Below are 27,432 nucleotides of genomic sequence, written 5' to 3' on the forward strand. Positions count from 1 at the left end.
AAAGAAAAAAGTCTTTGACAGTGAGGGTGGTGAGGCCCTGGAACAGGTTGCCCAGAGGTGTGGTGGATGTGTGGTCCCTGGAAACTCTCTAAGCAAGGCTGGACCAGGATTTGGGCAACCTGATCTATCTGTGCATGTCCCTGATTGTTGGTGTGGAGTTGGACTAATGACTTTTAAAGGGCCTTTCCAACTCCAAAAATTCAATAATTCCATGATATGATGAGACTGGGGAATACAGAACATCTGAAGGACTTTCCAGGGTGTCTCCAGTTGAACTGAGAGATACTTGTGAAGCTGCTGGAATTCTGAGAGGTAATCATTAACAATTTGATCTTTTGCCCATGAAAAGAAGCACATCTGATGATTCTATAATAGTCTGCCTGTTAGCAGGCAAGCAACTAGTCAGAGGAAAGTTAAAAAATACATAGGAAATGACATTTGCAGGTGGTGACTCCTCAGTGAAGCCTGCCCTTCCTCCTAAGGTGTCAAAAGACAATTAAAAAATATGTTCATTCTGCAGAGAAATGCTAAGTAATTTCTGTTTGTGGAAATGAGGATAGTGACGTTCATTTGAAAATTCAAGAAGAAAATTCAAGATTGGATGGATCAAGTTGAAGATTTTTTCAGGTTATTCCAGAGTTCTTCATAAACAGAATGGTTAATACTGAATGCTAGCTGTTTCCATAGTGAAAATGCCCACTGAAACAATTTCTGTGGGATTAAGATACATCAAGGGCTCATACCTAGGAAAAATGAATTTTGAACTCCTTGAGCTTAAAATGCCTGTGATGCATTTTGATGTGTTCTGAAATGTGTATCAGAGACTGCTGCAAAAGCTGGAGGAATGGGTTTGTTCCATCACAAATTTCCTGAGACTTTGCATTGAGTTACTGAGGATTTGATAAGCCCTGTTTCCCTATGTGTAAAGCTTGTAGTATGTTTCTGCTTTGTCTATATGTAATGCACGAGCTTGTCATGCCGTTGTAAACAAGTTGCAGGCTTTTGCAGACATACATCTTCACAGTGTAAAACATTCAGAACACAGGAATTCGTGGATATGGTTGACAGTGGCATATAATCTTTGCTGCAGTTCTTGAGAACCACTCCACCCAGAACTACTTCTGTGTGTGACAGGTTAATGCTGGGTGATTTGTTCTACATTGATCTACTTTCTGTAAAGTGATAAGTGAAAACAGAGTCCAGTTCCCATAGTGACATTAGTTTGTATGTAACTCCGCTGTTATCATAAAAAGTAGGATTGGAAAAATATGTATGTTGAAGCATTAGAGCAAAGTGAAAGGAAACTAGCTTGAATATAGGAACGTCTGAAGTTTTCTTTATTAGCTTTGTTTTTCTTTCCATGTCTTCATTGGATTTGAGTGTTTGAGGAATCTGTTTCCTTACATAGTTCAAACATTTCTCATCAGAAATGGTAGAGGAACGAAGTGATCAAGAGAAAGGTCTTAATAGTTTCACTTAAAGTACTGTGAGATGTTTCCTTTGTCATTATTTGTTTTAAAGAAACATTTTATAACCAGGAAATAATAACTTAGAGGAAAAAAAAAAAAAAAGTCTGCAGTACTAATTTGAACACTGTAGAAATGTGGTTACTGTTTTTCCCTTTAAAACAATAAATAAAAGTTTAGGGCGTGAAGGGGAAAGGAAGGTTAGTCTTCTCTATAGTACATGTGTAGAGAAATAGTGTATAGTATCCCTTGTTGTTTCTACTTTAAGAGGTGAGAAGAGTAGCACATCTGTCTTACCTTTGGACACAGGAGATGCCACTATAAGAAGGCAGGACATATTTTTTTATTATTATCTTTATTTTTTACCCAGGGCAGTGATTCAATCTCATTTTCCTCTTGCAATTTTTCTGTAGCTACTTACTAGTTGCTTGCTCTACTTACGTGGTTGCTCTTGAAAACCATTTCCTTTGTTCCTCAGTTCTGTTTGCCTGCTTCTCCTCTTCCTGCTAGAACGGAGGATGAAATTTCCTCATTCTCTACAGCGTAATTGAAGGCTTGGTGACATAGAAATTATATGGTGATAGTGCTTTTCTTTTATGTTCTTGGCTTTATCTACATTTTGCTGTAATGCTGTTTTTTGAAATGAAGATGCTTTCTAATATTGCTGCTATTTGCTAACTGCTTTCCAACTTTTTAAGGATTTTGTTGATGCTAGAGGGGGATCCATGTGATATAGATGATATGTAGTAAGCCTGGTAGCCTCGCATTTTGTTTTTTATCATAATTTCTAAGATTTCAATGGTAAAACCAAAGAGATAAATGATGGTTTTACTCTTGAAAATCTTGCAACCATAAAGCCTGATACAAAACAAACAGGACTTTTAGGAAATAATGCCAGTGACTCTCGATCTGGGCAGTTTACTTAATTCCAAGCATAGGCCTTACATGTTTTTGACAGGTAAAGTATGAACTTGAAACTATGCCAATATAATAGAAGTTTGTTTTATTTGTAGAAAGATGTTGAAGTCTGGGTGTTTGGTGATGGATGAGCTTAGAGATTACGTCTGAGCACATGTTGGTGACCACTGTTAATAGCAGCTGTTGAACTGATTCGTAGTAAATTAAGAGAATAGATTGCTTGTGTCAAATGCATGTCTCCTCTCCCTGACATCTATACTGACGGTAGCAGCTGGCGGACAGCAAAGCAGATGATCTCATAGTCTGTCCTCTCCCTTCTAAGTTTTAAAATTAATGGTGTAAAAGTAAGCACAGTTTAAATGATTGCTTCAGATTATCTGCACTGACATCCAAGAAGGAAGGCCTGATTTTCAGAGGGCTAACTTCCTAATCCTTGAGAATTAGGTTTCTAAAAGCAGTCTCATTTTGAATATCCAAGTACTCACTGATAATTCATCTGAAAGGATGGAGGGAAAGGAAAGCAAATGATAAGTGACCCTGAGCACTGCCTCCTACAAATTGGACTGAGTAATGCCACATTTTGTCTCCTGTAAAATACCATGTGTGTGCTTAGGTTCTTTAGTGTGAGTATGTTAACTTAGGCATGTGCATGCAAAATTTTGAGTAGGATCAGGGCATCAGGGTGCTAGTGTTAAAACAGGGTGAGCTAGAGGATCGTTGTCAGCTGAAACTCTCTCAGTTTCTGTGTATGTGATGCTTTAAGTAGTAGAAAAAAATGAAAAATTCAAAAGCCTGAGAAGCTGAGCCTTAATTTTCTTATCCTTCAGTTTGTGAAAGTGGGGCATTGCTCCCACGAGTGCTGTTAGGTATGTTAAAATCCAACAACTGTGCAGATAGCATGTAATGGGATAAATAAGATACTTGGTAGTTTTCATTTTCTCACTTTTCTTCACAGTCCCCAGTCCTGCAAGGAATTTAAGAGTAGGTACAAGACTCTGAAGTGACATTATCAAAATTCAGAGATACCTGACATGAGGGAAGCACACTAGCATTCCATCCTGGCCTGAGGCACCCTCACAACCTGCGCCCAAGCTCCCATGGAAGCCCTAGGTACACAGGCATGAGGGTCATGGAAAGTGTCTTCATGTTGTACTGTCCCAGGGTTCACTTGAGCCAGCCATCTGGGCTTGTGTATGTTTATTTTTCATATCACACAGGGCATCAAAATGGCTTCCAAATTGCTGGAAGCTGGAAAGCACCCTGTTTTGTCACTGGTGGATATTATTGGTGATGCAGACCTTTCATGAGTTAGTCATGATGCCCTCAAGTCTTTCAAAGATACGAGCTGTAATGCAGCGTGTGGAGGTCTAACTAGTTTTACATAGTGCAGCCTTTACTTTCCAGTTCAAGCAGTTGAACAGAATGATAGGGTTTTGTTTTTTGTCTCTTTGCCTCTTACTGAAGGCCTAGACTGATGGTGCTACTGTATAGATGCTGCTGAGAGATTGTCACCAGGAGCAGCTCCTGACTTGTGATGATCTCTGGACTGAATGGGGTCCAAACCACTCTGGGCTCAGTGTGCTGAGTCTGACTAAAAGCACCTATGAGCAGCATGGCCTGGGCTGCCCTTCTCTGCTCACCAGTCAAAGACATGCTGGTGTCTGGCTGGAGCACAGTGCCCAAAGCACTTGTTAGGTGCTGTTAGCAGCCAGTCCTGTGACATACTTTCCACTCAAGAATAGCAAAACTTCTCTTCACTTTGCATAAAAATAAAAATGGTGTGAGGCAGCTGAGTCACACAAAGTGACTGATACACTGATAAGTGTAAAGTATGCAGGAAAGGCAGAGTTTTTATTCTTTCCTAGGTAGTAATGCAGGCTGTGCTTGGATGAGGAGGCAGTGAGACCTGTGATCTAGGTGAGACAGTGCTTGAAAGCTGTGGCTTACAAAGTCAGGGTGTCCCACTAATTTCACAAGCTATCTCCATATGAGAGTGGGGCTTAGAACGGGATCTTTGAAATATTGTGTCTGTATTCAAAAATCTGATTCTAACTCAATAACCTATTCTTAAGACTGCTTCTTCCTTTGAATATGTGGAAACTGCTTCAAAAAATGTTCCCTGGAGTATGCTTATTACTCTATTAATAATCTTATTAACATATTATTTTATCATAATTAGTTCTCTAGTTCAAATCTGTTTAAATATGCAGGTTTAACTATCTAAATACATAGTTTTAACTTGATTTTTCTGAACTTCTGAATTTTTTCAGTTTTCTTAAGTATCCAGTTTCTTCTTAATTTCTTTTAAATAAGATGTAGTTGTGTAATTTTGATTGAGAACTGAGAGCATAAGAGAAACATCCAGTACTATGAGGAGAGTGACTAATGTTGGCAATATTGACAGTGCTGCTACACTTCAGAAGCTAAAGGAAAGCAGATGGTGTTTCATGTTACTGAGTGCTTTTCTTGCCTTGATGTCTTTTGTATAGTCCTTCAAAGGATATTACCTGAATTGTAGCTATTTTCGTACTAATGCTTTCCCACCCATCCCCAAAAAAGAAAAGCACTAACTTTTTCAAAGCATAGAAGCAGATTGTTATGATCACATATGTTAATGTCACTGCATAGTGTCTGAAGCATCTTCTCATGCACTTACTGTTTGCACTTGGAAGGTACTGATTTGTATCAGCAGTATTTTATTTTTGCTTTTTAACTTCTCCCTCCAGAATTTGCTGAAGGAAAGTGAAATTTCAAGTAAATATGGTAAGCTCTTGACTTCAAAACCATGGCAACTGGAACTGTTTGGCTTTGGAGCGGTGCAAAGCTCACCGCTCCCCACTTCAAATGGACCTCAAGAAGTAACCTGTGAAATTTAGAAGCTGTCCAGAATAGAGACTGGGAGCCAGTTCTTGCTGTGCAGATTTAGAAGAACAACAAGCATCACAGCACATTTGTTGCTTGTGAACTTTACAGGCTTTGAAATAGGTTCTTTCTCAGCAGTCACATTGCACTGGAGGGAATAAACTTAATGCAGTCTAATAATTGATGGTAAAAGAGAAGAAATGTCAGAGAAGCGCTGGCAGATCAATAGTACCCCAGCAAGGTTACATTTGTTTCTGAATGTATGGGAAGTTCGGATAGATTCAGTGTGTACATGAGAGGTTATGATAGCTAGAGGAGCTGATTATATATAGAAGGCAGGGATAAACTGATATAGTTCTCCAAGCAACTTCATCCCAAGTGTCAAAAAAGCTTTTACTGTTTAAAATAACAAAAGTTTAAGGAAATGTCTCAGAAAATGCCATACTGCTGAAATAACTACATTAATGGATGTTGTTTGTGGCAGTCATATCAGTAAAGACAGACTGGTTTCGTGATACCAATATGTACAACTACTCTGAACAAATTTTACAATGGAAATTCAGTGTAGGACTTCTGCATAGTGATTTCACTGTGAATTTTGACAAGCTGAGACTCTAGAGTTAATTACTTTGTTAAATTCCTACGTAGGAAGACAATTATTAATTTACAAATTGTTGGATATGGACTAGTGAGTGGTGTCAGACTGCCATGACTAAAGCAAAAGAATTTGTTGTGGGAGGGAATAAAAAGGTGTTTAATTTGAACTGGAAATCTTCTTTAGCATTTTGATCAATGCGGTGTGTGGTAAGAGTTCTTAAATACCTCATGGGTAGTTTACAAAGATGTTTAAATCTTGGGGTCAGTTTAAATGTAAAATCTAAGAGGTGGAGCAGAAACAATGATATTCACTGAATTAGTGTGTTGAGAGTTCTCATGGGTCTGGTCAATAATGCATTTTGGCAGACTACCAGGAGCTGATGCAAGAGGCTCAGCAGTGACTATTTAACTTGGTGCTGGGGTACACAATCCATTCAGGATCTGGAGGAGAGAAGCCCAGTAGCTGCCAAAGTTCTAGCCAGGACATGTTCTGTGTAATGACACCGGACCACTCATTGCAACAGTTCAGTGCTGTCTGGACACCAGGTGAGAACAGGCCTTGGTGTATTGAAAAACACAGTGAGATTGGGACTGAGGCCCTAACTGGGGTGGCATCGACCAGAAGAACCACGAGTTTGAGAAACAGACAACAAGTCATAAAATCATTAAGGTTGGAAAAGGCCAGTAAGATCATCTAGTCCAGCCATCAAATGGCTGCTGGGGGTGGTGGGGGGTGGAAGAAAATGTATTCAGGCAGAAAATCAAAGCTGCTTGAGAAGTGAGCCCAACTGAATTAATTGTTGGGAGTTTTGTCAACTGTGGGCAGCCCTTTTCTGTGATGAGACCAGGTCTGAGGCTGCTGTCTGACAGTGAGATGCCATCTCTATGTAACATTAGTAAAAGTATGTTGTTTCCTCTGCTCAACCACTTTTGTGCTGGAAAGGTATTTATTTAGGAAAGACCAAACACTTCCAGTGGGGAAGCTGTGGGTGCTTGTCCACTGGAAAGAAATGAAGCGGTGTTTCCAAGACACAAGCATTGGAGGATTGCTCACTTAACCTGCTATATCTAGTCTTAATTGTGTTATAGGATTTTGTGGCTTGATACTGGCAGGAGGTAAGCTTTGCCCTTCCTTTACAAAGTAAGCCATGAAGATCTTTGCCCTGTGGCTTGGCTGATGCAAACCGTATGAGCTGAAGTTAACTAACTCTGTGAGAGCTGGTGCCCATAAGGAGAAAAAACAAACTTTTTCACTTATGTCCAGATTACCTCATCAGTAAATATATATTTTTCATGCTCAGAAGGCAATTTATTTCCATCTGTCTTGCCTGTCACACTGCAGGGAAATATTTCTGAAATTAAACTTGGCTAGTTGCCTGTTGCAGAGTGACAGCTGAGTAACCAGTTGATGCTGTAAGGCCTTCAGGTAAAGCAATAAATATTGTGGCTCGACTGTAGAAAGCAAAGCCAGTGAACTTTTCTGCACTGTTTTAGACCAAATATTCAATGACATCTATGTTTTCCTACCTAGTTGTTATGAAGTCTACATCTCTCCCAAACAGATGTTCATTGCTTTTGTCTTTTTCTCCTCTGAATTTATGTGCTAGAATGTCTGAGATGGGCATCAGGGCTGTAAGCACTTAATAAGCTGGAAGTGATGCTGATTAAATTTTAAAAAAAAAACAAACAACAAAAAACACTTTTTTTTTAAGTAAGGTTTAAAACTGTCTCATTGAAAAAAAGCAGTTATGATGGAATGACACCAGAAGATAAAAATAAGGTTACTGTGTCACACCAACCAAAACCTAATATCAAAACAGCTGTTTCAGAAATAGCTACAGAAGGAGAGATAAGATTTCCACACTGTTAGTATTTTTTTTTCCACAGTGTAAAGCCAAGGAAATGACAAACAGCAGCAGTATGAGCCCTCACAATTGGACACAAAGAATATATTTCATTTCCTAGGATCGTTCTCATCATTATACTTGATGCCAGTTACTCTTTCTTCTGCATTACAGAGGTTCATCAGCTTTAAAATATTTACTGTTCTTTCATGAACTTTTGTCTATATATTTCTTGATGTGAACTTTCATCCTGATAGAGTTCCTGAGGTTGTGTCCTTTTCCACAGTATAAACTGGTTAATAAACTGAATATGGGGTGTGTACAGCCAAAACTCTGTTAGTTGCTGTTGAGCAGCATCTGTTTTTCAGAAGAAAACAAGTATGATCGTTCAGAACCAAACCGTCCTCTGAAAATTGTCTACCTAACTGTGCAGGCATTTATAACCTTGCATAAGCAGGTCCACCTCAACTCTTTGCTGTGTATGTATACTGAGAGAAGCCAAGTGAGACTGTGACTGATTGACCAGCCCTTCTCTGAAAATGCATTAGTATTATTAGTATAACTAGCTTGTATTCCAGTTAGTTAATTTTTATATCTGATTGTTCAATTAGAACTACATAAAAACCTTAACAAATCTTGCATGTAGACCTGCAATGATTTATGGAAAATTAATCTAGATAGATAAGCAGTGATTGATCATGGTAGGAAAGTAGTGTTAAGTCAGTGCAACTACTGATATATATTTGCTGAATATATGATTTTCAATACCTAGAAAATATAAATTTTAAGCTGTGTGTCAAGATGTTATGCAGTCTTGATGTATCGCATACATATCAACTGAATTTCTTGAGCAGCTGTGTCTTCTTAGCTCTAATCTCTATATCAAATGATTCATTGATCAGTGTAAGAAGTTAGAAGGGAGAATTATTCTGTTATTCTCTGTGGTAAAGCCTCTTGGGATGTCAGCATGACTGACAGTGTTTTGAAGTTTCAGCAGAGAACAAACTGATGGCTTGACTTGTGGGTGAACATAAATTTACATGAGTTATACATATGCTTTTGCTAACAGTGCTCTTTACCCTAGAGTTTGTGTGTAAATTGTTTTGGTGTACAGTATGAAGCCAAATTGTTTTGTGGTTAGTCATAAAAATAAGTCATTTTTGAAAAAAATAAAGTGAAGTTATTGCGGAAATAATTAAGAAACAGTTAACTGAAATTGAAAGGATTGTAAAGAAGAAGCTGCGAATCTAATTTAATCTAATATGGTCTACCTTTCTGCTGTGAGGGAAGATCATATTAAATGTGTGACTCCTGCTAGCAGGAGCATTTGTATTTATCTTTTATTGATGTTTGCCAGCACGACTATAACCATAGCAAACAGAAGGGAACAAAGGAGGAGTTGGCATAGTGTCACAGGGTGACCAGGAAGCCTTTGGCCTGGGAGTGACAATGTCTGACTCCATAACCTTAGCCCTGGCTTTTTCAAGGGAAGCAGAGATGGCTTTTGTAAATCTGAGATCACTGCAGACCAGATGGGCTGGCATGCTTCCCCTTGTTTCCCAACACATGAAACTGAACACCTGAAAGACAATGTGGTCACTGGTCATAGACAACACAGAGTCACAAGGGGAAAGTCATGCTTAATGAACTTCATCTCATTTTATGGCAAAGTTACTGACCTAATTGACTAAGGGAAGCCAGAGATGTAATTTTTTATTTCAGTGAAGATTTTGATACTGTTCTTCATTATATACTTCTGGACATAATGTGCACTATACAGTTAAGCTAAAACATAATATGATGGGTGAACAGTTGACGGACAGGACTTGCTCAAAGGGTTGTAACAATAGGGGTGATATCAGGCTGGTTGCCAGCCATTAACAGGGTTCTACAGGGCTCCATTTTAGGGCCAGTTTTTGGTGTTTTTTTGTTTGTTTGTTTGTTTTTTATGTTTTCATCAGTGACTTGGATACAGATCTTGAACATATACTAGGTAAGTCTGTGGATGACAAAACATCAGGAGAAGGTGATGATACCTTTGAGAGCAGAGAGATCTTAAATTGGAGGGTTGAGGATCACCAACTTGCAGCCTTATAAGTCCCTTCTGCCTCACGATGCTATCATGTGATTCTCTGATTCTGTAATCTTTATAGTCTGACTTCTGTAAGGGGCAGACCTGAGTCTCTAAAACCTTGCTCCTAGAAACCTTTTTTTTCCTTCCCATCTCTTTGCAGTGCAGTGTTTTCATTATTTATTCTAGGCTTTTTATACCGTTGAACAAGGTAGTGGCTTTTCTACAGGAAGGTAGGCAGTGATACAGTACTAAATCTCTGCAGAAGTATGTCACCAGAGGTGACTGCCTGGCTATTCACCCGATTTAGCAATCTCATGTTGAAAGCTGTATTTTGACTGATGATAAATATCCAGGAAGTACCCTGGAGTTGGCTGAAAGAAAGGCTTCTGATCACAAGGTATTTTTTGTGAATATTAAGGGTCATTACCAACATCCTGCTCTGGTGTGTCCAAATTCCTTCCCTGTGTTTATAAAGCTCAAACTTAAATTATTCATAAACTAGTGATTCCAAGAGGCTTTAAGCTAACTGTGAAACCCAGCATGCTTAAGCTGCTTAATGAGAAGTCTGAACTGGTACTTTACAGTGGGGATGAGTCATTAACATAGTAGGCAGCTTGCAACCAGGAGCAATGGAAAATGTTTGTGTGGGAGAGTGAAGAAGATACCTCGACTTAGGTTATGAGCAAAGGAAAGCCTAGCTGAGAAGAGTGAGTTTAGTCACAGTGCTCACAGGTGCTTAATTTCAGCCCATTGGGATTAAATGATAGATATCCTAATGGCGTGCGATTCATATCATGATGAAACACAATCAAGTACACTTCAATGGGGTTAACAGGTTTAAGTGCTTTTACTGTATTGGTGCTGGCTGGACAAGTATCCTACTTTTCAAGAGGGTAGCATTAATGCTGTCACTATTTACAAGGCACTTAATTGCTGTGCCCTCCTTCAAAGTTATAGTTTATTTCATGATAGTCCCAAAGATATGCACACGTGTTCTGTGCAAACAGATAGTGAAGTTCATGGGGTTCACAGCCCCATCTCATGTCTGCTCATATTAATTGTCTTTTCATTAAAGTTGAAGAGAAATATCAATTTTTAATTTGAGGATTTTTTTCTTTTCCTGGAGAAATGATGACATTGTGAAGAAATGAGTATTATATTTGAAAGTAACTAAACATTCATAGGGAAAAAAAATCTTCTCTCCCTGCCTGCTAAATATTTCACAGGCTCTTGAATGATCAAAGTCCCTTTTACAATTTTAAAATAACATGATAAAAATGAGTTTAAATTCTCTCACATTTGCTTTTGTGACATCAAGAATAAGAGGAGCAATGTCAAATGCTTGAAATCCTCCCACTTGTGCAGTAATCACTGAGTCACTGTACTGATACAAGCCAATTTATAACACTTTACCCCTGCTATAAATGTTCAGTCTAACTCAGTTGAGAAATGGGAGTATCACCTACACAACAAAATGCTCTGGAGCATTTTTCTTTTGCATGACGGATCAGCAGTAGTATAAAAACCAAGTTCAGTCTAGAAAGGTTTCTATTTCTGCAATAGTAATTGGGAAAATTATTGTCTCACTTCCCATTTCCAAAAGATTTCTGTGACTCGTGTAAATTTGTTTCCACAGTGTCTTGAAACATGTTAGGAACGCTCTTTACTTGAATGCTTTCCCTTTATGTATGAATTGGCAATCTTCTTTTACACAGATACAGTAGGAAAGTTCTCTTGTCACTAATTTAATTGTATAAGTACAGATGAATGGATGCTGAGCCTGTCCGTCCCACTAGATTTTTGTTCTGGATGTAATAAACAGAATTAAGGTTTTGCCTCAACTGCTTTTTGTGCATCATCTGTATGGGGAGCATGCATCATTTTTTTTCCTCTCACGTTTAAATACATGCTTGTGTGCATGCCTCTGTGTGTACATTTATACTTACTTATATTTTTATTTGCATTTTTTAAATATGAAGTTTGGAAATGCATCAAGTTAGAATGGAATAGTTTGAGTTGAAGGGGACCTACAAAGATCATTCAGTGCATGTTACTGGAACTGCTCAGTGAAAATACTGATACAAAATGTATGTGATGCAGAATTGAAATGTATGCTGCCTGCAGGGCAATGTGTAACAGTCAAAGCTAGTGTTGTCCACTGTGCTAGAGGGTAGCCAGTTCTGCAGCTCAGTACAGGGGACTTTTTGGAGACAAACAATTACATTTCAGAAATTTTTCTTTTAGAAAACACAGTTATTATTTATTATAATGATATCTGTATGAGGTAGAAACCTTGTTAAAATGAACTTATTTTCCTCATTTAATTTATTCTTTGTAAAGAGGGTGTGTACTTAAGGAACGTGTGCAATTATTTGTGGAATTTATCTGCACTAAAAGTTTATGGGATGTTGGAATGCGATTGCGATCTTCAAGTGGTCTTAAGTAAAGTACAACTTTGAAGCATAGACTAGGACTATGCTATTTTAAATAATCCTTACCAACATTAAATAAATTCTGGCAGAGGCACATCTGAACATAGCTGCTCATTTCTATGCTGGCTGCAAAGTCATTGCTTTAGTTAATGAGATCAATCAATATTATTTACTGTTATGTTCTCATTTCATTTAATGAAGACAAAGCTCAGGTGTCACACTTGGAGGTCATTCCTGATAAATTCATACAGATCACAGAATACTCCACAGCATTAGGGGTCAGATAGGTCTAGCTAATCCCGTAGAGCTCCTACAGCACACCAACCTCTTAAACACTTCTAATTAAAGTGATTCCTTTAGGATTACACGAACCTAGTTCACTTCTATTTTCCTGACAGGTCCCTTCGTCTCTCCTCTCTATTCTAGGACATGATCATTCCTGCTGTTCTCCTTGGGGATCTCCCAACATCCTTCTTAACATGCATAGTGTAGCCTGCAGTCTGTATTCAGGAGGCATGCTGGTAATTGTCCTAGCCAGTTACCCCCCAGGCCTTGTTAAGACTTGAGAGGATGGTCTGCCCTTCTTGCAGTAACCGTGACATTGTTGGCTAATGTTATTCTTTGACTTCATAATTCTTTCTGTGCACAGTTTTCTCTCCTTTGATTTGGTGAGTGCCTAAGTACAGCATCTTAACACACTGAGCTGCATCTTACCTATTTCAGTCACTTGTTCAGTTTTGTCCTGATAATTTTGAATTGTAGTAAGACCACTAAAATAAATGTAGGATGTTTATTATCCCTCTGTAATGCTGAAGTGCAAACATACAGTAAGTACTGGCTTTAGTATTTCTTCCAAATCCTGAATGAATATGTTAGTGTTATTGAACACAGGGTGTCTGTGAAATTATATGTGATAGAGAATTCCAATTTGGGAATGCTTGAATGTCTGTTATCAACACAGCTACTTACAATCACTCTAAAATGTTTTTATTGACCTCTGCTTCTCTACCTTGTTCAGGAGAATGTCAACTGTGACACAGCAAAGCCTTTAGTAAAATAAAGCTACCTGACATCCACTAGGAAAATTATACTGACTCGGGAAGAAAAAATAGTTTGATACTATTTGTTTTGATTTTGGCTTGAATTTGTTTCTCTATTTTCTCTTTCTGGCTTCAAACAGTTTTTTTTATTGGGGTATTTCTCTAGCCATTGAGCTCAGCTGAGTGTTCTGTATTTCAGCTCCACACTTTTTCCTTTTCGCTGCAAAGATGAGTGCAAGTTGGCTCTTTCCCAAAATACCAGTCCCTCATTTCCATTCTGTAAGGCCTCAGGGATTTCTGTTGTCTTACTGTGTGAGCAGTGATGCAAAGCAGCCTCAATCCCACAGGGTTCAGAGGAGAGTGCAGGCACCTCTGTCTGAGTTCGTTTTGGGGAGCACATGACACTTGCAGCGAGGAACCTGTTAGGCTGTGTTACATGGAGAGAAACAGAAGTCAGCAAGGACTCTTCTCACAGCCTCTAATCTTTCTCTCTGTTACTAAAGTTAAAAGGGCTTGAAGCAGTGGCACTAACAATGAGAATATGCAGGTTTTTAAGAAAGTGGAAAAAATCTGACATGTTTGTTCCTCCCAGCCTTCACTTCAATTATGTTGCCGGGAGTTTTGAACTGTGCAGCTTTCACAAGGCCACAGTGACCCCAGTCATTTGAGAGCTTGGGGCTTTCCCACAGCTGTGCATGATGCTCCTACATCTGATATTTAGCTAGCCAGTATTCCTGCTGCTAAAAAAAAGAAAGCCATAGCTTTTTCTTTTCCTAGCAGTGGAATTTTCACTGGCAATGCTCGATATTGTCAGTGGAGTTCTGAATGTTTCAAGGCTGAAGAGGATAAAGCTGGGAGTATTGTGTGTTCTGGATGCATCTGCATGCATTGCTAATAGCACACTGAGTCAGCCCCGTGCAACTGGTTATTTCAAGTCATGTGTAACTAATGTACTGGCTGTCACTTTGGAATGGGTGTCACTTGCGGGTCTGATCTGGGTGATGGGCAGCTCCTTCCATATCAGCCATGGACACTTCTTAGCAAGTAACAAAATATCAGCACTTCTCACTTGGCAACTTTACAGGCCTATTTATTGCAAAACACAAATCTGGGGTTTAGGAAATTTGATTGCTCACAAAAATATTCCTGTTGTATTCTGAAATGAGCTCAGCCCCATCTTTACAAATGGGGGATTTTAAGAGGAAGAAATAAAACATACACAATTTTGTGTTGTATTGAAATTCGATTTTAGGAATTTGCAGCAGTACATAAACTTTTGTAAATGGTGTTTACACTTGCAGGCATCACGATGGATGTGTAACTACATTTAGGCAGTCTTCTTCTCTCCATAGGCCTCAGTCTTTACTGTTTTCACTTGTCACTCCCAACTGAAGAGCGTGAAAACATTGGACTCCTGCTATTGCTCTGACATTTGTTTAATTGAACATCTCTTCTTCGCTCACATTATTTGCTTAAGGAGGAGAGTAGCAGCCCCTTCTCATTATTAGTATTCTGAGTGATGAACTGGCACAGATAAATTCCTTCACTCTCAGGCTGCATGCAAGCATGATGCTTTCTCCACATTTTCTTCACCTAGATGTTTAGTATAGGGATAATTAAAAGCATTTATTTCTTTCTAGGCAGCACAGTGGTATGTTTGCTCTTCGTGTCCCGCTATCACTGGAATAAAATCACCAGACTGCCTCCAGTGCTTTCTCATTCACAGCTGGGGCTTCCAGCTATGCTCAGCATTGGCTGTTGCAGCCCGCGGGCAGGGGCTTTAGGGCATCCTAAGCTGACCTGACAACTCAGTTATGACGCATCAGTTTCACACTATGAATACATTAGGATTTAGAAAGCAAATGAATTAAGTCCATTTTAACACCTATTTCTTATGTACATGGTTTGGAATTTGCTATTTTGTTAAAGGATTTTTTACCCTTCAGGTAATTTGAGCTTTATGGTCAGAATAGTTGTTAAAGATAAGTCATCAAATGGAAACGGCAGTTACTCGTTCACTTAGCTCAAGTACCCAGCCCCCTAAAGTAAGCTGACATTTGGTGGAAAAGAAAAAATATAACTGATTTCCTTTACAAAGAGGAATTTTAACCCCGCTAGCAGAGAAAGTTGCAATTCATCTTGTAAGAAGAGATACATTTGGACAGCAGGCAAAACAACTGCACTGGAGGGTATGCAAAAGATAATTTTTCATTTAGGAATCCCCAGGTTTTTCTTATTAACTTTGTAATAAAATTTATGTGAGTGAAGATCTTGCAAGTGCATAATACTAAAATGAGATGGGCATGGGCAGAAGGGAAATTCAGTTACCAGCGGTAAGGACTTAAGGCAGCCCTGCTTAGTTACAGGCTGTAGGGATGGTCAAAACCTGACCAGGCACCTGAGCAGCCCTGTGAGGAGGGATATGGACTAGATAACCTCCAGAGGTGCCTTCCCACCTCAATGAACAGTGAGACTGATTTCCAAGGTGATCTCCACTTGACAATATAAGTATTAGAGGAGCTGACACTGGGGTACTTGTATGAGAATCTCACCAGTGATTGAGCACCTGGTGAAGAAGCATAGGCCAGCCCTGGGAACACAGGCGTGAGCAATTCACCTATGTGACCAGGGTCCACCCCTCCCTAACCTCATTTGCAGGCTGGTAGCCACAAGGGAATTATTTCTACTTAGAAACTACTTTCTTCTGTGAGTTTTCTAGTGGGCCCATATCTTGTGATTGGGGTTAAGCTATTCCTTCCTTATTATTCAACTGTGGCTGATACCTTTCTTGGGTTATCTGAAAGCTGCTCAGAACCAGCCGTATACGCTTATTTCCTGCCATACAGCTACTCTGCTTTAGTTATCTCAGAGCACAGAATTGTTCAAGGTGAAATTACTCTCCAGTAATTATGAGGCTGTATGTGATTGTTACACTTTTTCAGAGTTTATAGTGGAAAGAGAAAATGTGCTGATAACCAGGGAGATAGTAAATTATAATGCTTACATCTACTGTTAGGTTGGGTTACAATTACACTGCTTCCATTTAAAATTGCTTTTGTCTGTGTCTTGAGATAAAATATTTCATTTATTTGTGATGAAACAAACTTAGCACTCAAAGACACATCACTGAGAAGATTAAATGCATGCTCCTGTACTGGGAAGACTAAGTGTTACCGTTCTGCTACCTGGTGCTGCCCAAAGTGTGGGAGTATGAGCAAACTACTTGATTTGTTTTCCGAGCATAGACAGTCCTAAACAATTTTTCCACTTCTACCACAAGAGTGTTACAAGAGTTAAGTGAAGGAAGAGGGTATGATTTTAACCAAAAGAAAGGAAATAAGAGAAACCCCTTAACTTTTTCCCAGTTTACAAAAAGAAAGGGGAGGGGAGGCTTTCTTAAAACTAGCTCAATATTCTATTGCAGATGTGGGTCAGTTAACACTGTCATGCACGTTGCTTTATCAGGGCTTTCCTCTACAGTGAAGATGGAGTCAATCATTAGGAACCATTGCAGTAAATAATGTAACAAGTTCTACTTCATATCTTTATTTTACTGCTTTTGTATAGCAGTTGTATCTCTTCCTCAATTTAGAACTGGTGTTCATGTTCGTGCAGATAAACAATTTTACCATGGCATGCTGCTCTCTCCCCTTTGTTTACAAAGTGACATTAAGTTGCTTGAGCGCAGCAAGTTTGGGGAGAGAGCCCCTCGTTCCTGGGGAAAGTGAATGAGGTCTGGCGAGGCTGCCTGATGGCATGTAGGTCTTGGACTATCCAAGACTGATAATCACAAAGCTTTGTCAAGGGAAGAATTCCTAATTTATATGATTCCAGATCTGAGAGCACAAGACTGGAGGATGCTGAAGTAAAAGTCTCTTCCAGAATGTCTTTATTTCAAAACAAGATACAGACAGACACCTGCTTATTCTTCAGGGAGGCCTCAGGGGGACAGGCAGACATTCACCTCGCCATTCTTTTAATACCATACCTGCAAAAAGCTCAAATTCCCCATTTCAAAATTGATTTAACCTCTCAGAAGCTTAATGTTTAGCTTTTCACATTTTCTACTAAAAGCTTTCCCTCTGGAATTGTTCTTCTGTATGATTTAAAAAAGACAGGAGGCAGCTTCAAGGGAAAAAAAAAAAAAAAAAATCATAATAAGATGAACATTGTTCTGTAAGGTGGCTTTCCTCCTCTATAATTGGATTGAGACATGAAAGTATTGATCACAAGAAAGTAAAATTGCATTTCTTTGTTTTAAGGAAATAAATAATGATATAATGTGTACTGTCAGCAGCTCTGTGTTACTGGGGGAGGTTGTTTATTTCTGTGATGCCCTAACTTTGGAGAAAATAGGTGAAAAGCAGAGACTGCAGCCATTAAAACTGATGTGGTCACCCATGTTACATAGTTAATATAGCAGATGTGACCTTTAGTGACAGCATTCTCATCTGAACAGCAGTGACATCAAGATGAGAAGTAGTGTTTGGGTTACAAAGTTGACAAGTCCTTACTAGCAGAGTTCCTTTGTTGGTTTAGTATGGTTTGTGAATTTGAAAAACACTGATGTTGTATTTTACTCTGTATTTTACTAGTGCTGTTGGTTCTTCTATCTGAAGCCATACATAGTTCTCCATCTTGAACTTGCTATTGGAATTCGATAAAGGAAGTTGGGAAGATGATAAACTCTGCCTCTTTGAGGCACTGTGTCTCTATAACCCTGGCAGTTGGTTCAGAGGTTCCTAAAAACAAGCATTATACGAGCACTGAAACTCTTCTTTGAAGTTCTGCTGGCAAATCTTTTGCCTTGTCATTACTAGCAGTGCTAGCAGTTTCACTTGCTGTGTGTTTTCCTGCCGCAGATAACATTCAACTGCATTTTTTTCTGCCTTGTGCAGCCACTGGGATGATTTGGGGCACAGTTTCACTTGATGTACCAGTTGTTAGCCAAAGCTGTTCTTTGATGATAGAGAGCAGAAATTGAATGGTATTTTGGAATAACAGAGAGAGAGAGAGGAGCTCAAGGCCCTTAGATCTGGTGCATTAGATGAGGCATCTTAACTATTTGCATCTCACACTCTTAGTTTAGCTATTTCAGTCAGAGCTGATAGGGGTTGAGTCTACTTCTCAGAGAAGTAACCAGGCATAAATTGCTGTTAAAAATATGCTTTTGAAATGGCAATTAAATATTGCACATCAAATAATCTCAGGAGTTTGAGCATTTTGATAAACCAGGGTAGAACTGTAAGTAGTCCTGTTATTTTCTGGGGGAAATAATTCATTCTGGAAAACACAGGACTAAAGAAAGTTATTAGCAACTCTGTTTATCTGTGTCTTTTCAGTTGTGGAATGTATCCATGTATCCATGTTATCTGTGCTAGATAGCAGCACAGCATGCTACTTTATAGCAGGTACGTGTGTGGTGTGAGCTGGGCAGAATATTGTGCATTGGCTTTGCACAAACAATTCTGATTACTTCCATATGAAAAAATGATGCCTGATCCCACTTAAGAGCAAGGTATGTCTTCATACTGGACTGATCTTTTTATGCTTGGATATATATGAGAATTTCACCAAAAGACTGTATGCTTCTCTGCCAGGAAAGCAGTTGTATCCTATTGTAACTTTTCTCAGATAGGAAAACCAGTCAGTTGAGCTGCTGATGCTGGTCACTCTTACAATAGCAGTCTGAAATAAGAGCATGAGAAGAGAATTTACATAATAGAAATAAATTCTGCCTGCAGTGTGCCTAGAAGATGAGGGTGAAAGATGTGAATATATAGGCAAGGGTGCCAAAGCAGATCTTCTTTTTGCTGTGTTTGCAAAATTTTAACATTGTAGAGTTGCTAGTACTACTGAATACTATGGGACTGTGATGTACAAAATGTTCGTATGAAGAAGCTAATAAAGAAGACTAAAGGAAAGGATAACTATTAGAAAGTATCAAAAAGAGCAAAGAAATTAATTGAATTCAGTTACAATGTTAGAGAAATTTTGGTCATGTGCTAAGCATTTCCAACTTCAGTCTGAAATTTTGCATTTACTTCATCAGTCTCAGTGTGCCCTTGAAGTCTTGTAGCACTTTATGAATCTGTCCAACTACAGAAATATGCAATAAAAATACTTAATCAAGTTCAAATGTGCTGTATGACCATGTATACTAGTAATTTGTTCCAAGTATTTCTGCCCAACCACCACACTTTTTAAGGAGCCCTGGGAAGTGATTTCCAGTGCTGAGCTACTTAATATAACAGTGAAGATTAATGCACACACCATTTTATTTAATCTTCCCTCGTGTACATTCCAAATAGTTGTTTGTCAAAGGAATGAAAAAGTCTTAAATCCAGTTCTCCCAGTGAAAATACTATTTCTTCAGTATGTAGTGCTCACTCCATGCCCTTCATCTCCTGTAAAGTTAAGGTAGTCATCAGGAATCATCAAGGGAGCATGACAGATACTGTGTTAAAGTAAAGTCATTTTAATGACACTTTTTTTGCATATTATTTTGTATCTTCTGTTAAACTGGCAGAGGTGAATTTCCAATTTAGTTGCTCTTTTATTCATTCTTATCTACATCCTAAATTTAATTTAGCGTAACTATCCTATAAATTATGAACTTTGAAAAATTACCTCATTAGTCTTGTTTATGACAGACGTAATTTTGTATTTCTTTCCACGCTACTAGCCTCAGGACTGCTTGTTTCTTTTCCTGAGTTTGTTAGGGTTTTTCTAGTACATTTCTGTCTAGATTGGTAGCTGCTATAAATTAGTACAGTCAAAATAGTTCCACTGAGATAATCTTCTGGTTTTCACATCAATTTTCTTACAGTTTAGGATGAACTCCAGCAGTCTTTGTTCTGGTAAAACTTTTACTTCTTCTATGTGACCTTCTGCATTAGTAACCCCTACAGAGAAGGTGGACAGGTGGGAGAGGTGGATAGAAATGCCTTTCTTTTTAATGGTCAATAATAGATGTCTAAGGAAGAATGTAAGAAGTTGTGTCATGTGTCATAAGTATACTGCATAGAGTAAGGTGCTACTCGACATAATAAAGGATATAAAAATATGAATAATTAAGGGAAAAACGTTTCTCAATATCGTTAGGTTCTAAAACTGTAGGAAAAAAGACAACAACATGCAATAACTTATAGTTGTTCTTCCTCCTTTAGCCACTTTGAAATGTAATACGAGAAGAGTAAAAACTGTAAAATGAAATAAAGGTATAGGAGGGTGAATAATCTGCCAAAAACAAAATGCATTTCATTTCATTTCTGTGTCTTGATACTATCCAATTCCTTTTGGCCTCCTCTTACTTCTGCATGCCTTTACAGTCAGTATCCACTGTGTGGGGAGGAAAGATATGCATTGGAATAAATGAGAAGGTAAGCAGTTGATCTGACACTTTATTATTTTTTTTTTTTCTTTCCCTGTTTTAAATGTAGAATGAAGAAGGTTTCCTGCAGGAAGGAATGGTGAATAATACTGATATTCCTGTGGATCCTGAGAATGAGGCTTATGAAATGCCTCCAGAGGTAAATCTGTTGTGGTATTTGCTGTTCATGCCCACAAGAGAAAGGCAAAGATAGGGTACTGAATGCTAGAGTTGCATTAGTGTGGATGGGCTGGTACCATGAGCTGCAGGGTCAAAGGAGAAATAAGTCTTTGGCCAAAATCTCTCTGAGGTACAGTGCTGGGGGAAAAAAAGAAAAAGGAAAAAAAAAAAAAAAAGTCAATTTCTTGAAGTTTAATGAGAAAATATTATCTTTGTTTCAAAACATGCATGCTTCACTTTCTGAGTAATCATCAGTAACTTCTTCCATTTGGTACGGATTATGGGGAGAAACTTCTACTTCTCCATAAATTCTTGTAATAGGTTGGACATTTAATGTGTTTTGGTTTTTTTTTTTTTCGCATCATGCTGTAAATTGCATTAAGCTGTGAGTGTAATAACTAAAATTATAGGAGTTAATTATTGGGTTAATTATAGGGTTTTGAGGTAATCCTGATTATGCTCTCTGAAGCTTTACAACAATATATGATACTATGATGCATCGGCATTTGGAGTGGCAGTTTTGCAGTAGTGCAGATAGTCAGGCTGAAAACCAGAGGTGTTAGACATCTAGAACTAGATCCAGTGAAGAGTTAAATGGATACCTGATCTCTGATTGCTGTTCAGGTTTCCAGAGTATTTGCAGCACCTGGTGTACTGTTCAAAGGTTCTTCTCTTGTTTTAAGTGAGTTGACGTGGGTTGTCTCACAAAATTCTCACTATGTCAATGGGGACCAGAAGAGATCATTCTGTAGTTCCGAGTGAGCTGAATCAAGTCCTGTAGTCATATAGATAATGAGCCTGAAAAAAGGCATGTTAACAGTTCAGCACAGAGATTTAACTGCCTCTAGTGTTCCAGTAAACCACATAAGGCCTGAAGTGTTTTGCAATGAGCTTTTGTAAAACATCTTGCACTCCTGATCCTTCAAAAAGAGGCTCATTTAACTCACCATAAGCAGACTGAGCAGCCCAGTTATGTGCTCTCAAGTGTTTGTGATCATCCTCACTGAAGAACTTGTCCAATTGTTTTGCTGGATGCCAGCTTAAATGTAACAGCTTGCTTTCATCCACATGAATGGGATTGCAAAAAAACACATAATTTTAAAAAGGCTAAAGAGTAGTGTAGGTAGACTTCACACACAGGTGATTTTTTATTTATTTTCCCTTTCTTCATTATGCTTGCTGGGAATCAGTCACAAATTCATTACTGTAAGTCTTTGTGATAACTGAATGGTATGTTAACCACTGCTAAATCTTAATTCTCCTGTTAAGACCACAGTTTGTCAAATAGAGGATCTGGAAAATCACATAAAAATCCATAATATTTTTTCACTGCATCCACTGTGATTAGCACAATCAGTAGAAGTTAAGATACATGTTTGGATGTGTTTATTTGAAATAGTAGCACTGATTTCTGCTCTCCTTTATAGGAAGAGTATCAAGATTATGAACCTGAAGCATGAGAAATCTTTTCTTCCTTTATATCTCCTGAAATCTACTAACAAAGACGTCCCATTCTGTACAAGTGCTGAGTTCCAATGTGCCCAGTCGTAACATTTTTTTACAGTTTTTACAGTGTATTTTGAAGTCTTCCATCAGCAATGATTGGAATATCTGTGACTGCATCCACCTTGTTTCAGCATTTCCCTCCTGCTGAAATGAAAGCTGGTTGGCAGGGTCATTGTTGTGCTGTGGATATTGTGGCTTCACTTTTAAAACTTAAAACACTAAATAAAAACACCTAAGTGTCTACTGCTTATTTCTAACTCTGTACATGTTTTGTTGATAGGCTGTCAGTACTTTGATATTGTTTATGATACAATTTTTATTTGTTTCCTATGACTATTATTTCTGTGCAGAAAAGACTTATTGTGAAAGCTTTATGTAAATGTGTATGTATTATATATATAAAAAAGTAACTGAGCATGATCTATGCACCTATAAATATTAACTGTTGAAATTTTATTGTTTTGTGATGTGTTTTATTAACTTGTGTCTGTAAATAATGGCGTTCAACTGAAGCAAATAAAATGTAACCTGTTAAAAATGAACTTCAAGGGTAGTAGTTATTTATGACAGCTTATTTTCTCTCCAAGAGCGTGCATTGAAGAATTCAGGTTGTGTGGCTTCCTGAAAAGGAATGGGGGGAACAAAAGAAGCAAACAAGCCTGTTCTATACAAAAAGCAGAGTGAAGAATGTGAGTATCAGGACTGGCCTTACAGTGCTGTGAAAACTAGCCTTCCAATTTCCACTGTTGTCCTCAAGTCCCAAGTCGGTATTTCTGGGGAAAATTATTTTTCATAAGAATTACAATCAAACTCTTGTTTAAAAACTGTTATAATCTCCTTGATCATCTCAAAAAATCTGTGGATATTTTCATCAATAGGTAAAGTACATAATGAAGACAAAATCCCCCTGCTCTTCTGCAGAACTTTTCCATGGCCATCAGCAACAAACCATTGTCAGTTTGCGGTCTTCTTCACAAACAATGAGTCAAAAGAATCTCTTGACCTGGACATATTTATCTGTCTATCTTAATGTCTGTTGGTTGCTTCCATGGTAAATAAACATCAGGATGGCATACAATGTACGATCACACTTCTGTAATTATTAATATTGTTAAAGGATCTTTCTATTCTATGGGAAGAAATTAGGAAAAATGCTCAATGATGCAGTATTATAGTGTTTGTTTTTTTTTCCTTAGTGAGATAGCAGAGTCCTGGCCACTAAAAGCAGTAACAAAGCTGCCATCCTGATGATTGGTCAGATGCCTGGTATACTGCAGCAGACACTGGACACAGCCATCTAGATATAAAATATAGTTCTAACGTTTTTCTTCCCCAGGACTCAACTGCTCTATTGTTCCTATTTTAGGGAGTCAAACTGCTTTGTTGCTCAGATGTTGCAAATAAGTCATAGGCTTCTTAAATAAGATCTGAAAAATAGTATGTCCTAAAAAGGAGTAATAAGAATAAATTGAATCCTGAGACATGACGATTTCCTGAGTATGTAGAGATTATTGTCGTTCATAGGCTAACATCAGCAAGTTATTCAGAGTTTTCAGGCTGTTCCTTCAAAATGTATCATAGGCATTTGCTGTAGTTCTCATGCCTCTTGCCAGCATGCCCTCAGATGACCCTGATGGTCTGTGGGATCCTGGTTACTATGGTAACACAGTGTGATACACTGCTCTGGTAACAAGATGTGTTTTAATTAGATTCCTTAAGGGCTGTCCAACCATCCTTTCCAGGTAGAATAAATGCCTTTTTGTCTTATTTCCTGCAGTGAAATGAATAGTGACGTGTGGATTGCAAATGTCAGAATTTTGTCTGATTCTAAAGCTGAACTAAACAGCTATTTCTGTATTCAATTTTTTATTTTTTAAAGGACTTTGGATATTAAAAAATGCTTGTACTGTATTGTGATAATATTTGCTTAAGTGATGTCTATCAGAGAGCGATGTACCTCTCAGCTCACTTTTTGCTAGAAGCTTAGATTTTATTTCTAACTGAAAGCAGTCTTCTGTCCTCAAACTGTGGGTTAATAATGAGTCCCACTGTATCCCAGTTCTCCAGGGGAAAAAGCACAGTTTGTTTCCTTTCCGTTTTGACAGCCTTAATTGGTCTTATAATGGCTACTAATTAAACACTTGTAATAATGTTTTTATTACTGTAAATCATAGTGTTAATACTTGTGCTGTGTGCTTTTGGTATAATGACATTCAAGTTATTATATTTGCATGAGGAATAGGGCAAGAAATTCTCTCCTCCCCCCACTGTGACTTCTCATTATTTCCTCAAGATAGCTGTAGAAAAGTTAAGATAATTTATAGTGTCTTAAACTCAAGAAGTATAATGTCTGCATCTCTTCAAGAACCTCATCCTTGGTTTCATATCTTGGGCACTCTAGACTTTGTGATTCTTGTAGGGAATCATCTGACAAGACTAGTGGGTTCATCAGCTCCATGAGGATCAGAGGAGAGACTACTCACTCCAAGGACTGGGAGACTTGAGCGTGCAGGGCTGTGCATCTGAAGGCTGAAATTCATCCAAGAGCAAAACAGAAGATATGCCTACACATAAAACGTTAAAGATCTTAAATTCTTCATTACCACTAAGACTCTGTGCAAAGTACTTTGAAGCTTCCTATTGACTTAACATGGATGCTTTACAACATCCATAGATCCAGCACAAGTTTAGCACTGCATAACAGTGCATATTCATCTGATGAATTTCCCATCATTCTATCTATGCTATTTAGGGAGATAACCCTTTAAACCTTTACTTTTGGGGGTTTCCAGGAGTAGTGATTGTACTGCATCTTTTTGTCAGATTGATGGCACACAGTGGAGCTGATAATCCAGTGTTCTGATCCCTAATGCTCGGAAAACAAAGGGAGTATTTCCACTGATTTACATTCTGTATGAACATCCACAGCTCTGAACAAATAGCATCAGTTTTCTTGTAAGCAGGCTTGTTTTTGAGTTACGCTAACCAAAAACAAATGAGATCTTTGTTTTTAGTGTCTCCATGCTGCATTTTTAATGGAAAATACAGTCTGCTTAAAAGTAGATGTAAACAACTTTTCTCAAGCCTGCCTGACATTTAATGTATAACTCAGAAGGTTCATCTGATCTAAAAAAGGCTGGCAGATGGAGAGACAGCAGGTGGACCTCAGATGAGACAGCCAAGAGGTAACAAACAGGGTAGGAAACTAGGTCAGATGAGATTTCTTCCACATTGGAAGAAAAGCTTTGAAAATGCTTCCTCCAGTGGAGGATTAAAAGTGGATTTTTGGCATTTTCTGTTAATATTTGATCAGGTGAACAGGTGAAATTTACAACTGTGCTTCTCTGAGATGCTACATAGGAGACATGTTTGCAAGAAGCCACAGAGCCTATTTGTTTCTGTTGGTTAACTTAAGGAATTCAACAAGAAGAATGTTGTTATGAGCATCATTCTCATAGAAACTGCAGGGAAACATGTATCTTTCTGTCTCAACTTCTGTTATTTTTCTTTCTATTCACCAGTCCCACTTTTTTCTTTCCTTACATTCATCTGCTTAATTTTCAAAGGACCCGGTAGTACCTTATCCCTGTAGCCAGATGTCAATTTTAGTGGAAAATCTTATTCCAGTCATTGTGCCTAGTATGCCTGGAGAGCTGAGGTTTGCTCTTTGACCCTCTCTCTACATAGCAGAAAAACCACAGCTCATATCCTCCTCAGGATGCTCCCATGACTGTTGTCTAAAGACATGGCAAGTATTGACTTAGAGAGGCCCTCTGGCTGCATAGGGAAGGCAGATAAATAAAAGAGGCATGAGAGCTTCTGGCTGCTGTCCTGCCTCCCTCCCCTGGACTTCTTGGTCCAGAGCTAATGATAAAGAATAGTGTGGAGCCTGACAATGCTTTCAGGCACAGATGCCTCAGGTAGTCAGTTATACTGAAAACAGAACTACCAGCTTCCCAAGGGAGCTATGCAACAGTCTTTATGGGTATGCAAGTCTTTATCTATTGCTTGAGAAAAGATTCCTGAAGCTGAGAAACTTACCACTTTCCCATCAGCATTCATCCATGTTCACCTAGTGGTGTCCTTTCACTGCCATTTTAAATCACATTATTTATAAGAAAAACAATGTTTGTGACTATCATGTACAGTTTATTGGCCAGCTTACTGGTGTTCTTTTTCTGCTTTCTGATGAGACTGTAAATTCTCAGCAGGCCTGCAGCTTACTTCAGATCTCAGTATCATAGTAGTTACACACCCGTGAAATCCCAGGTATTTCAGGTTGTATTATTTATTGTCTCTACTAAAAGAATACCTACAGGCCCTAGATAAGATTGGGCCAGGAGCCCGGTACCAGGTTCAAGAATGATATTTCACAAAGAGTTTAAATGGATTTACTGCTATTTACAAAGCTGAAGGGGAGATGTGTATTTGTGACTTTTCAGAACATCTGGCACATCCCCTGTGTCATGCAAATAAACAACAACAATGCAGGGAAAAACCATGAATTGCTAGTTTTAAATGTCAGAAGTCCACTATTTGCTTCAAATTACCTATATTACTTCTAGCATCACATACTCTTCTAACATCTTACCAGTTTTCTCCTCTGCAGTAAGAATCTGATTTACAACTGCCTGCCTTACTATCTGTATGGAAGTATTTATGCCCATCCCCCTTGTCAGAACAAATACTGGCTCTTTATCTTTGCTGTTATTTTAGACAAAGATCTCCCCAAATTCTGGGTCTAATTCTGTTAGGAAGGGTGTCTTAAACACCAGTAACATCTTTCAACAGCATGCATGAATATACCTTAAAATTTACCTACTCTCGACATACAGTTTATGTATAGGTTCTTCTTAGTAAGAAGTTAAAATCATCTGATTCACAGCTCCAACATGCCTACTTATCTTTCCTTAAATGTTATTTACCACTAAGGTCAGCAGATAAAGAGCTGAAGAGCAGAGAATCTGATTAGGTACAAGATCCTTTTGAATGAATGATTCACCAAATTATCATATACCATTTATTTTCCCCTATTATCTAGCAGTAAAATTGTATAAGATTAATACCCAGAAAGCCAGACTCTCAGTGGAGGTGAAGCACTGCAGCTGAAGTGTAGTGCCTGCTCAACCCTCTTTTGTTGC

At 38.3% G+C, this 27,432-nt stretch overlaps 1 protein-coding gene across 2 annotated transcripts in view; it reads left to right on the top strand.

Annotated features, from left to right (window-relative positions):
• SNCA (synuclein alpha) overlaps positions 1 to 22,833 on the top strand; it is a 59,926-nt gene extending 37,093 nt beyond the window's left edge. For both annotated transcript variants that reach the window (XM_072334829.1, XM_072334830.1), the window contains exons 5-6: positions 20,676 to 20,765; positions 22,213 to 22,833. In XM_072334829.1, the coding sequence (XP_072190930.1) occupies positions 20,676 to 20,765; positions 22,213 to 22,245 (123 nt within the window). In that variant the 3' untranslated portion in view covers positions 22,246 to 22,833. The remainder of the gene's footprint in view (positions 1 to 20,675; positions 20,766 to 22,212) is intronic.
• Positions 22,834 to 27,432: the final 4,599 nt, after the last annotated feature.

The sequence above is a fragment of the Excalfactoria chinensis genome, chromosome 4 (genome assembly GCF_039878825.1).
Source record: "Excalfactoria chinensis isolate bCotChi1 chromosome 4, bCotChi1.hap2, whole genome shotgun sequence".
NCBI classification, from domain to species: Eukaryota; Metazoa; Chordata; class Aves; order Galliformes; family Phasianidae; genus Excalfactoria; species Excalfactoria chinensis.